General features: G+C 37.3%; 1 protein-coding gene across 1 annotated transcript in view; it reads left to right on the top strand.

Moving 5' to 3' along the window:
* The window catches only part of AK9 (adenylate kinase 9), a 57,367-nt gene that overhangs the window by 24,675 nt on the left and 17,915 nt on the right, over positions 1-14,777 (top strand). Inside the window, exons 18-22 of the mRNA XM_042811820.1 lie at positions 5,760-5,861; positions 9,529-9,735; positions 11,246-11,367; positions 12,329-12,541; positions 13,138-13,389. Of these exons, the coding sequence (XP_042667754.1) occupies positions 5,760-5,861; positions 9,529-9,735; positions 11,246-11,367; positions 12,329-12,541; positions 13,138-13,389 (896 nt within the window). The remainder of the gene's footprint in view (positions 1-5,759; positions 5,862-9,528; positions 9,736-11,245; positions 11,368-12,328; positions 12,542-13,137; positions 13,390-14,777) is intronic.

Genomic DNA, 14,777 nt, shown 5'->3' with positions numbered 1-14,777 from the left:
CCCCACATAACATTATGAGTCTCAGTATCTTGAACTGATGTTCTTAGTATTTCCTAGTGAATCTCACTCCCCTTTAGGGAGTATCACAGAATCATGGAATGGCTTAGGTTGGAGGGAACCTTAAAGATCATCCACTCCCACCCCCCTGCCTTGGTCAGGGTTACCATCCCCCAGCTCAGGCTGCCTAGGGCCCCATCCAATGTGACCTCCAGCCTCGCAACTTCTCTGGGCAGTCTGTGCCAACACCTCACTACCCTCTGCTAAAGAATTGCTTCCTAACATCTAACCTAAACCTACTCTTTTAGTTTAAAGCCATTTCCCCTTGTCCTGTCACTATCAGGCGGTTTAAAATGTTGGTCCTCCTGCTTGTAGTCTCCCTCTCTTAGCCAGGAAGAGCCTCTCTGGTTGGACTGCCTATTGGGTCTTATGCCCAGACAATGCCTTCATCATCTTCTTCCAATGACCCTGAGGGAAGCTGAGTTGGGGTTATGTTTGTTCTGATTAATAATCAGTTTTCCCCAGTCTCTTTATCATTCCTCCACTCATTTGTGCTTATGGAAATTAGCTTTCCATAACGTAACCTAACTATTAAGAAAGGGGGGAAAAAAAAAAAAAAAGGAAAGAAATGTGAGTTACATGAAGTTCCTAATAATTTATTGTTTTGAGTATAGACTTTCTATTTTTACTACTTTTTGTATTGAGCAGAGCTACACATTTTTGTTTTGCCATTCATTATTTCTATAACTTTTCTTCTTTATATGAGAATTATGCTATGCTTTGTTTCTAATAATGAGAATATAATTGTCCTGGTCAAGAATGAGTACTGTGTGAGGAATGAGATTTTGGAGGCAGGTTAACTGTCACAAACAAGGTGGATTTTTGGCACGCAGACAATTGTCAGTCAGGTTAAAATTTAGAGTTAATTCTGTTTAGTGTCAGTGCTTTTTGACTTCAGTAGTTAAAATGAATAAATAAATAAAAACTTGCAAGATTGAACTTTCCTTTTTGCCTTCTTTAATCACTGCCAACTTCTTTAGGAGAATGTTTTTGTTGGATTTGAATCTGCTGTCAAGATGAAATTCTGTGCACAAGCATCTGCTTCCATGTTAAGAATGAGACTGGAGACTTAAGAGGATTTTCTTTCTCTGCTGTGATGTCCCTAGTAGACTAAATTATCACCAGAGCTGGATCTGGAATTAAAGCTGAAGTGCATGCTAGAATTTTTTATCTTCCTTTCAAGTAATATATACTGGTTTGGGACAAAAGTGATTACGACCAAACTTCTGTATTGTCAGTACATCTCATATACTTGTTCTTTCATTATCCAGTCTGGCATTTATTTTACTTATTGTCAATGGTTTTTAATATATAAACAAGGACTAATGCTAAATATACTGAAGTTAGTAGCTTTTAATTTTTAATTATGTAACAATTTACTTACTCTCTGCCAAAGTACTTTAGCTTTTTAGGGTTCTTTCAGTTGAATATGAATTTAAAAAGATTTCTACTATGTAACTTACACTAATTTCCATAAAAACAGCTCTTCCTCAGAGTGAATGGATTTAAAGTATTAAATATAAAGAGTACTAAAGGGTTCCTATATTGTCTCAAACAACAGAGTTCAGCTTAGTTTTAATATAAAATTTATTTAGAGCTGTGCACATCAAAACAAATTATTAATGATAGAAGTAATTTATTAATGATAGAAGTAATAACATAATACACTTGTGCTATCAACATGTGATAAGTCCTCGACCAGAGAAAATCATGTTTTTGTACACCTGCAGTTGATTTCAGTAATCAAACACTGACTCACCAAAGCACTTCAGTCCTGTTGCTCTTAGCCTAACATCTTTTATTTCACGTGTAGTGCCATCAGCACATTGACTGCAGCTTTTCTCCCATGTGACATGTCTTTATATAAATATAAATGAATTATACACAGTTGTTTTTTGTGGTAATTATGGTATAAAGATGAGAATTAGAAAAAACCTACTCTGCAGCTGCAATTGTGCCCTTTGGATGTCATGTAAGTGTGTATTTCAGTAATTTCAATCTTTGTAACATCAGCAGGATGTTGAATTAACTGGGATTTGCTTTAGGATTGAACATATTCAGATTTATAATACTATCTGTGTTTAAAAAGAAAAAGTAATGAGCAAGGTACTTACCTGTCTCTTAATGAGACTAAAAGTACCTAGGACTGTGTAAATTTATGAAATATATTTAAATGAGTTAGGAAGTCAAGTTCAATGCTGAAAGTGCCAATGAAGCACATGTGTGCACGCACATAGAAAATAGTCAGTAACTCTAGCTTGTAATGCCTAGCTGAAAACCATGGCCCCTTATCTTTTTCACATTTCATTGTTTCCAGCTTAAATTACTTTCAGGAGTTTTTATATTGTTTATACACTTTTCAGCAGCTTTGTGTGAGTATGTACCATAAGACAGCTATTAAACTTCAAGGGAATATACTTTGGGCATTGTAAAATAATTACACAGCTTCAGTAGAGGCAGAGGGATGCGGGTTCATTCCAGCCTTCTGGAGATTAAATTTGTTGCACTTGTTTCCTACAATGCTTTAGCAATAAAATACTCCACACAACTGATCTTGTTCATTAAAGCAAACAGTTGTCATCATTTAGGGCTTTATTTTCTGTATTTTATCATCAGCCTTGCTTTTCTGCTGGAAATTATCTTCTCATTACCGCAGATTCCAAAGGAGCAAATTTATGCCTATGCCTCAGTCACAGCTAGAATAAACCATCAGGAAGAATTTCTGTGCTGAGGACATCTTCAAAGATTGCCTTGGCACCCTGCTTTAGGTGTCCCGGTTTGAGCAGGGGTTGAGCCAGGTGGACCTAGATGTCCCTCCTAACCTCAGCCCTTCCGTGATTCTGTACTATTGATCCATCTCTCTTCTCACCTTACAGATGGTGGAGGATTAAATCAATGTCCATCTCCTTAGCTCTTAACTGTGTTTTTGCTTTTTAATCCTTTTGTGATATTATATTTAGTAAGACATTTTCAAAAACAACAGAAATAAGTGTAATGAAGCCTGAGCTATGTATCTGTAGCATTTTAGGATATTTTTTCTCCAGTCTTTGAAGAGAAATGCTTTGTGGATTCAGTTATAATTAAAGCATTTACCAAAGAGTTGATATATGCCTTATTATACAGCCTGTAAATACACTTGCTTTGTTTCTCTTGGCTGGCTTACTTCCTGGTTAAATTTTTCTCTGTCTCTAAATTGAAGCTTTTCAATAAGCATAGAGACTGAACAAGGATAATTTATTAGTCCGTAGATAGAGGAATAGCAATACAGTTGTACCACCAACTTCAAAGCAAGCTGTAGTGATACTGAATTCACAGGAATTGTTTGTTCAGTCTTTGAGAAATATTCCACTCTCTTCAAAGCCGCCTTCTGGTCTCCTTCATAAGCTGGACACAATTAGTCTAATCAGCATGATAACAGTGCTTTAGGTGGAGCAATTCCAGATTTTCAAGCAGAAAAGACATAAGCAACTTTTTAAATTGGATTCCAAATATCATCTTCAATTCTTAAATTTTTTCAGTCTCTTATTCAGATAAATAAAGGCTAAGAGACAGTGCAGCTGCATTCCTTCTGCATAGGAAGGAGCACAAGCCTATGTGACTTTTTTAGCACGTATGAGAAAAAGAACATTTTCTCAACTAACTTGGTATAATGTTTGTCCATCTCTTTCTTGTTCCTGTATAGCACCAATCTTGTAAATGAAATCTCTCAAATACTCAGAAACACTCTGAAAATCAGACATGCTCAATTTCTCTGCCAGTACTATTTCCAACGATGTTTCAAGAATAGTGGTGGTGAATGGTGGTGGTGGTGAATGGAGTCAAATCCAGCTGGCGACCGGTCGTGAGTGGTGTTCCCCAGGGGTCGGTGCTGGGGCCTGACCTCTTCAATTCTTTATTGATGACCTCGATGAGGGCATCGAGTGCACCCTCAGTAAATTCGCAGATGACACCAAATTGGCTGGAAGTGTGGATCTGCCTGGGGGTAGCGAGGCCCTACAGAGGGATCTGGACAGGCTGGAGAGCTGGGCTGAAGCCAATAGGATGAGTTTCAACAAGGCCAAATGCCGGGTCCTGCACTTCGGCCACAACAACCCCAGGCGATGCTACAGGCTTGGGGCGGTGTGGCTGGAGGACTGCATAGAGGAAATGGACCTGGGGGTATTGATTGATGCTCGGCTGAATATGAGCCGGCAGTGTGCCCAGGTGGCCAAGAAGGCCAATGGCATCCTGGCTTGCATCAGAAACGGTGTTGCAAGCAGGAGCAGAGAGGTGATTGTTCCCCTGTATTCAGCACTCGTGAGGCTGCACCTCGAGTACTGTGTCCAGTTTTGGGCCCCTCACTGCAAGAAAGATATTGAGGCCCTGGAACGTGTTCAAAGGAGGGCAACAAAGCTGGTGAGGGGTCTGGAACACAGGCCATATGAGGACAGGCTGAAGGAGCTGGGAATGTTCAGCCTGGAGGAGGCTCAGGGGACACCTCATTGCTCTCTATAACTTCCTGAAGGGAGGTTGCAGTGAGCTGGGGGTCGGCCTCTTCTCTCGTGTCATCAGTGATAGGACCAGGGGGAATGGCTTCAAGCTACGGCAGGGGAGATTCAGGCTGGACATGAGGAAGTATTACTTTTCTGAAAGGGTGGTCAGGCACTGGAACGGACTGCCGAGGGAGGTGGTGGAGTCACCGACCCTGGGGGTGTTCAAGGAAAGGCTGGATGTTGTGTTGAGGGACATGGTTTAGTAGGAGCTATTGGGAATAGGTGAACGGTTGGACTGGGTGATCTTTTAGGTCTTTTCCAACCTTGGTGATTCTATGATTCTATGATTCTATAAGAATTGTCTGTGATTAAGTTATGTATGCATGTGAGGGTTTATGTGACGTCAGCCTTAAAGTATCTTTCATTTTGCTTATACTTTTCTGCATGTCTGACAGCATCCCTGGGAATATCTAAAGGAAATAAAGAATGAGGAAAAGATTTTCTTGCATGTGCTAAAGGCTGTGGCAGTTTTTCTGCTAATTTTCTGCTAATCTTGTAAGAATGTGTTTGTTTATGAGATATATGAAGTTCCCTGATACTGCGCCGGTCAAGAATTCAATTTGCCAAAAAGAGCTGAACATGAAAACAAATGCCATAATTTCAGATCTTAAAGTGCATGTCTAATGGGATTTGACTTTGGAGTAGTTTAACATATTTAGATGTACTAACGGTGTTTTGCTACCGAAGGTGTAAGCCAAACAAGGCTTGTGGAAAAATGTAATATTCTTTATTGGCCAACTCATACAATCAGAAAAATTGTACCAGCTTTCAGGGCACAAGCCCTCCTTCAAATCTGAAGCACTGTCACCCAAGAGGAGCTGTTCTGTAGCGTGTTAAGTGCCCTCTTCTGCACAGTCATGTTTATGAGTGTAGTTATAGCACAGATCACATAGCTTATATTGAATGAAAAGTACTTTTATATGAAAGCACTGGATTATATACATTTCTTTGCTTTACACTTTTGTAGCATCTGATAGATGGTCTGTCTTTACACAGATCAGATTGTAAAATGTTTCAGGCAGTCTGCAACACTTAAACATCAGAGGAACTAATGCATTTTTTGCTGGCGGTCAAATGTAAGTTTTGCAGTGTGATCTTTCTTTCTACAGTGCCTCTATCATCCTTCAATGGTTTTGTTAAAGTTACTAATGGTTTTATTTGTTCCCACAGAATCTGATGATGATGATAAGCAGCTTTCATCTGAAAGTGAACAAACATCTCAGAAACAGTCCCGTGATTCTACAGATTATAATGAAGAATCTGAAACTACAGGTTGGTCTTACAACACATCTAGTCTCTCTTACTTGCTAGCATCATGAATTGTATGCTTTCCTTTTCTGCAAGTTTTTACTGTATTTGAAAATGGGCTGTGAATGTAATTCCTTACCTTTATCTTTTACAGAAGTTTATTATGGGATAGTCAAGTTCAAGTTATTTTAACGTTTATAAATGCAATTAAAGTAATATTATGTACACAGTATTATCCATTTTGAATGCCAACACAAACACATTATTTCCACTGTCGTGTGCAGTCTAAATTAATTATACAGGAAACTACAGAAATAACAACATAAGGATTGCTAAATTTCCAGGTTACCGTGGCCTCCAGTTTTCAGAAATCCATGGGCACTTTTACAGTATGAAGTGAAAACAGGGAAAAACGGTGAGGAAGTCACTGTCATGAAGTGACCAACAGAAAACTAAAGGGAAACTGAGAGAATGAAAAAAAATACCAGGAAAGAAACAAACTGCGGTGTCCACAAAAGCTGTGTGTGATTTTAACAAATTCCAGCTCTAAAGACAATTTTCAAATTAGTATAAATATCCACATTGATAAAAAATGACCAGTCCATTCCCTGCAGCAAGGAATCCTGGAAAAATGGGAATGGTTACATTTGAACTTTGGATGGGAATAATGGAAATAAGTCCTGTATTTTTCCTAATAATCCATTCTCCTGCTATCAGCGTTCTAGATTTCACATGGCATCATGTTTTCTGCTTTTGGCAAGAGGTAAAATTCTGCTGCAATTGCCTTCTCTCAAAAAACGCTTTGAAGGTGACTCATCTTCAATAAGGACAGCTAATTTAGTATCTAAAACTACTTTAAATTTTATCTATTAGAATTTTTAGAATATATTCAAGTTCAGTAAAGAAATCCAGCATAAAACATTTATCTGTAAGTAGCAAGATGTTAAATGTACACATTTTTAATGCTTTTTTTGTCACCTCAATCACTATGCATTAGAAGAAATGGACTTAATTTGTAGACAAAGCTGCTTTCTCCAAGCACCATAATTTAATACATGCAATATAAGGCTGCCTACTTAGTGCATTTTTCTGTAATTGGCTAAAAATTATCTGGTAGCATATATTTATAAGTAATGGAAAGTCTGTATTAAGTGTATTACAGGGTCTGTTTGAAAAAGACAAAAGAAAACGCATTCATAATGAAATACATACTAGTTCCAAGGAAGGAAAGTATCAGCATTATCCTACTTTATGCCTTTCTGTTTATTTTGATAATTAAATCCTTAGCAAAGAAGGCACTCTGGCTTCTGTCTCAGCTTTGACAGGTTTGAGAGCAGTTTGGGATGGGAACTTCCTCATCTTTTTTGTTGTTGAATATGGACTGAGGGCAGAACGAGTCATATTTAATACCAGCAGAACACTGGAAGAAAAGATACATTAATGCCTCCCCTTTCCCAGCAACTTACATGGAGAATGTGGGGGCAGAGAGCCTTGGAGGATCATTTATCTCTATGGTAACTACACTCAGTAAGAGCAGACAAGGCAGGGAGCAACAGAGTATGAGAGACTGTAGAATGGATGCTTCTGTGAAAGCTCAGATTTGGGGGTGTGGAGAATTGTCTCACATCACCTCTGTTATAAAGAAAAGAAATTGACTAAGAACAGCACAGTTAGATAGACTGACACCTACTCTGCAGGAAACATGCTTGGATTTTTAGATGCAGTTATTTTTTAGACCACTACATTCTTTTAAAGATGTTTTTATTTGCTATGTTTTTTATTTCTTTAAAAATATCTTCTTAATGTAGATCACTTCTGTAAGCAGAATGTTATAACTCGTATCTCATAGCAAAGGCACAGTTGCCTTGCTTGAAAGTATTTTCAGTCTCTTTGGTCCCCAAAACTCATTTTGGAAAAAAAAAATCAAATTCCAGGGAGGCAATGTTTTTATCCTAATAAGATTCAATCTGGGATTGTCCCCGTTCCCTAGGGATGTAAATGTTTCTCCAGTTTGTTTACAGAATCACAGAATGGCCAGGGCTGGAAGGGACCTCAAGGATCATGAATCTCCATCCCCCTGCCACATGCAGGGCCACCAACCTCCACGTCCAATGCTAAACCAGGCTGCCCAGGGCCCCATCCAGTCTGGCCTTGAACACCTCCAAGGTTGAGGCATCCACAGCCTCTCTGGGCAGCCTGTTCCAGTACCTCACCACTCTCATAGTAAAGAACTTCCCCCTGATGTCCGACCTAAATCTCCCCTCCCTCAACTTGAAACCATTTCCCCTCGTCCTACACATATCAACCCTTTCAAAGAGTTGATTCCCAGTCTGTTAATTCCTTGAGTATGTAACATTCACAGCTGGATAAGTTTCCTTAAGCAAGAAAACTCTCAGGCAGAGGTAATATGACTGAATTATGTGTATCAAGTAGAGAACCAAATTTAGCATGAATTGTGAGTGTTCATGAAATTAAGGTCATGTGGAAAGACCTCCATTGAGTGAATTTGTTACTGTGTTCAATATGCTGTCTCAGATGATGCCGCGTATTCATTTAAATCCATTATTCTGCCTGTATATTTTCAAAATTTCATTACCCACGCAGAACTGTAAGGTTTTCGAAGGGCAGAACTCTAAAAGATGCTCTATTGAATGCTAGATCCAGAGAAAACACACGTTACTATCTTCTATACACTACTGCTTTGAGTAGGTCCATAGTTCACAAGGAAGCACACATGATTTCTACAATGTGAATGTGCCAGGGATAACATGTGCAAGAAGCAGTTAGTGTAACCTAATTATGTATCCTTTACTTATTTCTTGCTGTCTATGTCCCTAATGGAATCATCATTACGTAACACATTAGTGCTGCTCAAATTTATACAGATGTCACCTGGCTATCTCTCTACCTCATTTGGAATACATCACTGCAGCCTGAAACATAATTAACTATGGCATTTGCACAACTTGTATTTTAGTGAACATAAAAAGGGAGGTAGTTTCATGTTCCTATTTAGAACCACAGAAGTAGAGAGCAGTGTCATTGCAGGGAATAACAAATGTGATGTCATGGGCATTTAGCTTAGTAAAAAGCAAATAGTCATAAACGTTTTCAAGAAAATAATTCACTTCTAATTGTGGATCAGACTATGTGAAGTCTGCAAGGTGTTTCTGCTTGAAGATATACCCGCTTGCACCTTTGGACTAATAATCATTCAAATGGAGTGAGGGTTAGCCACTGAGATGTCCGGCTAATATCTATGTACTGTTCAAGCTGTAAAATGAGGAGATGAATTGCATTAATTATTCTTTGCCGTAAAAGATCCACAAAAATACTTGCCTAAATGCTTATTTGTTAACTTCTTAATTAAAAACGGCTCAATTGCAATAACGTTTTGTCATTCACATTGGAGACAGCACATCAGGAGCTGCTAGCAGTATTTAATATGGCTGCATGGGCAGGGCTGTGGCGCTGCCCCATTCAGGTGCATGGCAGCCAGGGGCATGGGGACAGCAGTAATATTTCCTTTCAGACAGTAGCTTCATTGGTAGTTTAACCAAGCATTTTTTGACCAGGCTCTATTTTGGAAAATTAAACGTGAAATTTGTGGCTTCAGCAGTTCACAAGAGAAGACAGAGAGATATTCAGTTCTAATCTGAGCATCAACTTCTGTACATGATTTGATTTTCAGAAATCATGCTGCCTGAGTTTGAAGAGAATGATTTGCTAGATATACCAGAAATGGAAACAATTAAAGAGAAGATTGACCTCTTCATGAACGACTGGCAAACAATGGAGTCAGAAATCAAGCAGTCATCCCAAATTCAGGTTGTTGCTTTAGAGATTGCTGAGCAAACTCCAGAAAGTCTGCTTAATCAAATTATCTTGGTTATGGAAGGTAAGTAGTACTGTTTCTGTGATTTACATTTAACATACAAAGAGGGATTTTGGAGAGTTTGTATGATGAATATACTAGAGGAGAGGTTATACTGAATACTCACGTATAGGAAGTGGGAACAGAACATGCTACATTCTGTTGGTGACCTGAGAAGCACAACTGCAGCCTTTAAGGCATTCAAAGATTTAGGAATATAAATATATTTGAAATATATATATGCTATACAAATATGTACACAATTTGCTCTCTAATCATTCTGACATCGATTTGCTTAGTTACTTGCCCTATCTTTTTATACTAGGATAAGTGTATGAGAAATGGTCAGAAAGTAAATGTTTACTAATGTATGATACCTGTTGAAGTCAGTAAGATTTTCAGTGTGGTAATAATATACCCACTTACATATGTCATGTTTCAAGACTGAATTTTTACAGTCTTAATATTGTTTTGGTAAGTACACTTTCTTTACAAGCTCAAATCTCCAACAATTTTGAGTACTGGATAAATAATATTAATAACACACTTTTCCTATGAATTCATGGAATTCAATGCAAGTGCAAACTAAAACATATGTTCTGCTAACTTTAAAATTATAAAAAAAAAACCATGATTTTTTCTCAATAAATAATAAGAAAGAAACTGTTGCAAACTTTTTAATTAATGCCACTGTCTCCATCTATTTACATAATACTTGTACTCAGAAAGCTCAATGACAATGCTAGTTTACTTCAGTAGAGAAGTAAACCAGTTTATTAGCGATATATTTTTTGGAGGAATCAATATATTAATAAGTGTAGGCTGCTCTAAAAGTAATGCCTCCAATTTATTTTCATGGAAACTACAACAGGTACAAAGAGCACAACAACACTATTTGATAGAGAAAGTTCTACCGACAAAACACTTTTTCAACACAGTCACCACCATTAGCTATGTGTTTTTGCCAGTGATGGAAAAAACCTGCATGCCACCCTTGTAAAAATCTGCACTAGCTGTTCATGGCCATCAGAAATATGGCTTTCATGTCACTGTCACTACCCCCGTTGCCTCACTATGTTCACGTCCACTGTTTGGTCTCCATTAACACTCAGCAAGCATCAGTGAATGTCAGCAGGTGCAATTTTTTCCACATGGAGGAATTCAGTGGCGCACCTTTGCTTCATCTTCACTTCCATGTCAGACACCATTGTGTCAGGCTGCCCCTCTGCTGCCATCTGCCACACAGCAACAGCACGTAATGGAATACTGACAGGAAGGTTCACCCTCTACTACCGTAGCACCACCACCATCCACCTCTGATGTTTTTTTTGCCAACATAACATAACAGGAGGCATTACTTTTGGAGCAGCCTCATATGCTTATTTCATATATGTGGAAAGAACATTTGTTCTTTGAATAAGAGAAACTGAATGATTTACTGCCATGTGTGTGCTTGCTTTTATGTATGAAGAGAATATATTTTGATATAGCCAAGTGAAAAATATGAAACAGGAAACAAAATTAACCTTTTCAGAACCTTTTAAATATCATGGCTGGGAATTATCTAATGAAGACTTAGACGAGGAAGCAGAAGACCTAGCTGCTGAAGCAGAAGCTATAGAAGATAATGAAGCTGAGGAAGAGGAAAATGAAGAAGTAAGATTGCTGGCTTTATCTACTTTAACTCAGTTGATTTTAACTCATTTTCAGCTTGATCTGTACCTCAGATAAATCGATTTTTGCATCTGGTTTTGTATGATCCAGTTTTAGCCTTCTTTGAGAATAAATGTAATCATGTGCTTCAAGAGGAGTTTCATTGTATTTCTCTGATCTGGCCGATAGATTTGATTCCAACAAGAAGCATAAATGCCCCATGCTAGTAGAGAGAATGCATGTTTTGTCAGGTGGCAAAGAGGGGTTTTATTAAAAAAAAACAAATGTGATCTTTAATTGCTGTCAATTAACAATGATTCTGTGAGCCTTCACATAAACTTTGGAAGAGGCAATGTAAAAACCCTCATGTTCAATCCTCTGCTTCATTTCAACTATTGATAGTTTTCAAATGCTAATTTTAATGAAATTTAAGTCCTAGATTCACCCTTATTTTCATCCTATATTTAAAGATGCCCATCCCCACATTTAACATTACAAAATATCTGTATACTGTACAAATAGCTTTTTAGAACTTAATTTTATTGGATAAATAGATTTCATATTACCAGCTCTCACTGCCCTTTCTGAGAAGTCTACTTCCTTCTTTACATTTAGAAGCAACAAAAAGTAAGTTTCAAGAACACAACAGGAAAAGATTTTATCAGATACTCCTAACCTAATTTTAGTATTCAACAGCTGACAATGATGTTATCATTTGGAACTTTGTACGGTCATTCTTTTCTCACTAATTATCTCTCTACCTTGGACAGTTTGTTTTCTGACAGAATCCAAAAACGGCATGTTTTTATAGACTCATGTCTATTTTGAGTTACAAGAGTTACAATGCAGTTCTCATTCAGTGCTCTGGTGATACATTCAATATTGGTCTAATTTTCTTGATCTACTTAACATAAGTAAATGACTGAATTCGAACAACTTTAAAAAATTTTCACAATCCTTTCAGGATGAAGAAAAATCTAAGGAAAAGAAAAGACACATGGGAGACACGAAACACTTCTGTCCGGTCAGTCTGAAAGAGGATTATGTCCTTTATCCAGGACTGCCTGAACATGCAGCTAAATATCGAGAAAAGATTTATTACTTTTCAAATCTTGAGTACAGAGAGAAATTTCTGAAGAACCCTGAGGAGTATGTGGCTCACAAAGAACCGTTACAGGTGAGCATCTTTAAAACTGTTTGAAGCATATAACAAATTAAAATCACTATTTTCCAGATCCATCTACAATTGTTTATCATATCTGATTTTTTTTCTATGAAATGACTTGTATATCACACAAGTACCTGAAAAAAATAAAACGTTGCTGCTTCCTTAGTGACTTTACAGTGTATGTTCAAATTAACACATTGAATTAATGATGCAGATACAGTAGAAAAGAGAATAAGGGCACACAATAATCATGTTTTGGCTTACGAATCGCAGTTATTACTACTTCTATTGTTTTAAAGTTCTTTTTTTATTTTTTAATAGGTAGAGGAAAGGTAAAATAAATGCATGTTTACTGGAATCATCTAATTGGGATTTTGTTTTTACTTACTGGTATCACCTGCCATGGTGTACTTGTTAGCTATTTCAGGGAGCAGGCCTGCTTGGAACTGCAGTATAAGAGCTGACAAAAGTAAAATGCAAAATGATCTGTTTTTCAGACAATTTTTATAATGATATTTTGGAACTGAAAATCAGTAGGAGATGCACTGTGGAGTCCCAGTTACTAAAATGCTCCTTTTTTTTTTTTTTTTTTTTTTCCCCTATAGGCTCCTCCCTTAAGGGTGTGTTTGCTGGGGACACATGGAGCTGGTAAAACTGCTTGTGCACGATGGCTAGCAGACAAATTTGGCATTTTCCATATTCAATTTAAAGAATATCTGCAAGAACTGCTCTTACCCAAAACTAAGGAGAAAATTGGTCTTGATTTTGATGAAGAACCTGAAGAAGATGATGAATTACAGGAACTGCAAGACTTATCTCAGACCACGACTAAAACGGAAGATGATGAAAGCAAACAGGTAATAATCTGAATATTTTTGTGTCTGTAGACAGCACAACTGTTTTCTGAACTGTCTAGCAGTTGCCTATAAAATTCTAGTCAGATAAAAATCATTTATGTTAAACTATTTTCCTGATGAAGTTTGGAAATAACAGTTCTGTTGCAAATATTGACAATGCTTTTTCACTTTCTTAAGAATGTCACCAAAATTCTCCAAATCTTTTTAATAAATTATATGTAGTCTTGTTTTGTTATTTTTTTTTTCCATTTGTTTGTTGTTTTTTTTTTCCAAAATAGTCAAGACAATTGCTAAAAGGAAGAAAAAAATGTCAGAATGATATGGGGAATGTGTGAAGATGCTTTTGGCAGGTCAGTTTATAACTTGCTTATTGCAGCCAAAAATATGGCAAGTGTTCCTGGCACTGATGTTTATGGCTGGTTCTCAGTCAGCAGTATTTACTTATTTTTTGGCATCAAGACAGTGTTCTACACATAAAGGCAAGACAGTGTTCTACACATAAAGGATACACTTCTGTTTGTATTTTTGTCCTCATCAGCTTTTTATCTGCTGGTAAGCAACCTTCTTCGATGTGAGTATTTTTCTTTCTCAGACTCATTGTAAAGTGCTTTATGTGATGGCATGGCCAAAGCACAACTGACGTAATTACAGTTCACTATAGAAAGCTGTTCATTGGTCTGTGAATAGGATAAAACCCTAGCAGGCAGCATCCAAGATTATTCCTCCATAAACGTTTCTCTGAGTATGATTACCAACACTATCCTGTTATCTAGTGTTCTCCAAAATCATTTGATTTCACTTTCACTTTTTGATTTTGGATACAAGCTAAGTGGATGTTTGATGGCTACCAGCATTAAATAACACTCTTGCAGTAGTAAATATCTAGTCATCTTAAAGACTAATTTCAGACCAGGCAATACTTTAGAAGCAAATCTATTTGTCTCCACCTTTCCCTTGTCCCATCTTCCCCTTTTCAGTTCACATGGAGCAGTTTCAGAGAGTATGAACTGAATCCATCTTGAATGAAACTAAGCTCAAGCACGTGCTTCAGAAGCATGCCTAATGCATTCCATCTGTTTATGGATGCTCAATCCAGAGGGACAGATCAGATCTAGGCCTAAATGTTCTCTCAGTCTATGTAGTGTATATATTGGGTCATTAGCACCATTGATTTTGTTCTACAAAATTTCTGCTATTGTGCCTACTATTTGCTGTTGTAGAGATAAGCTATATATTCATTTAAATGTGTTTTTTGTTGTTGATTTTTTTTTTTCCTGAAATATTGCTCAATTGTTTAAGAAGCAAATTTGCACAATTAGGAAGTTACAAATACATTCTTGTAATATCTACATGAGCATTCAGATGCCCACCGAACTGGTATTTTATTA

Source organism: Centrocercus urophasianus, unplaced genomic scaffold (assembly GCF_019232065.1).
Source record: "Centrocercus urophasianus isolate 14NV4802_14NV808 unplaced genomic scaffold, USGS_Curo_1.0 seq_10, whole genome shotgun sequence".
Lineage (NCBI taxonomy): Eukaryota > Metazoa > Chordata > Aves > Galliformes > Phasianidae > Centrocercus > Centrocercus urophasianus.
The sequence above is the reverse complement of the archived record's forward strand: the minus strand, read 5'-3'. Positions and strand labels throughout refer to the sequence as shown.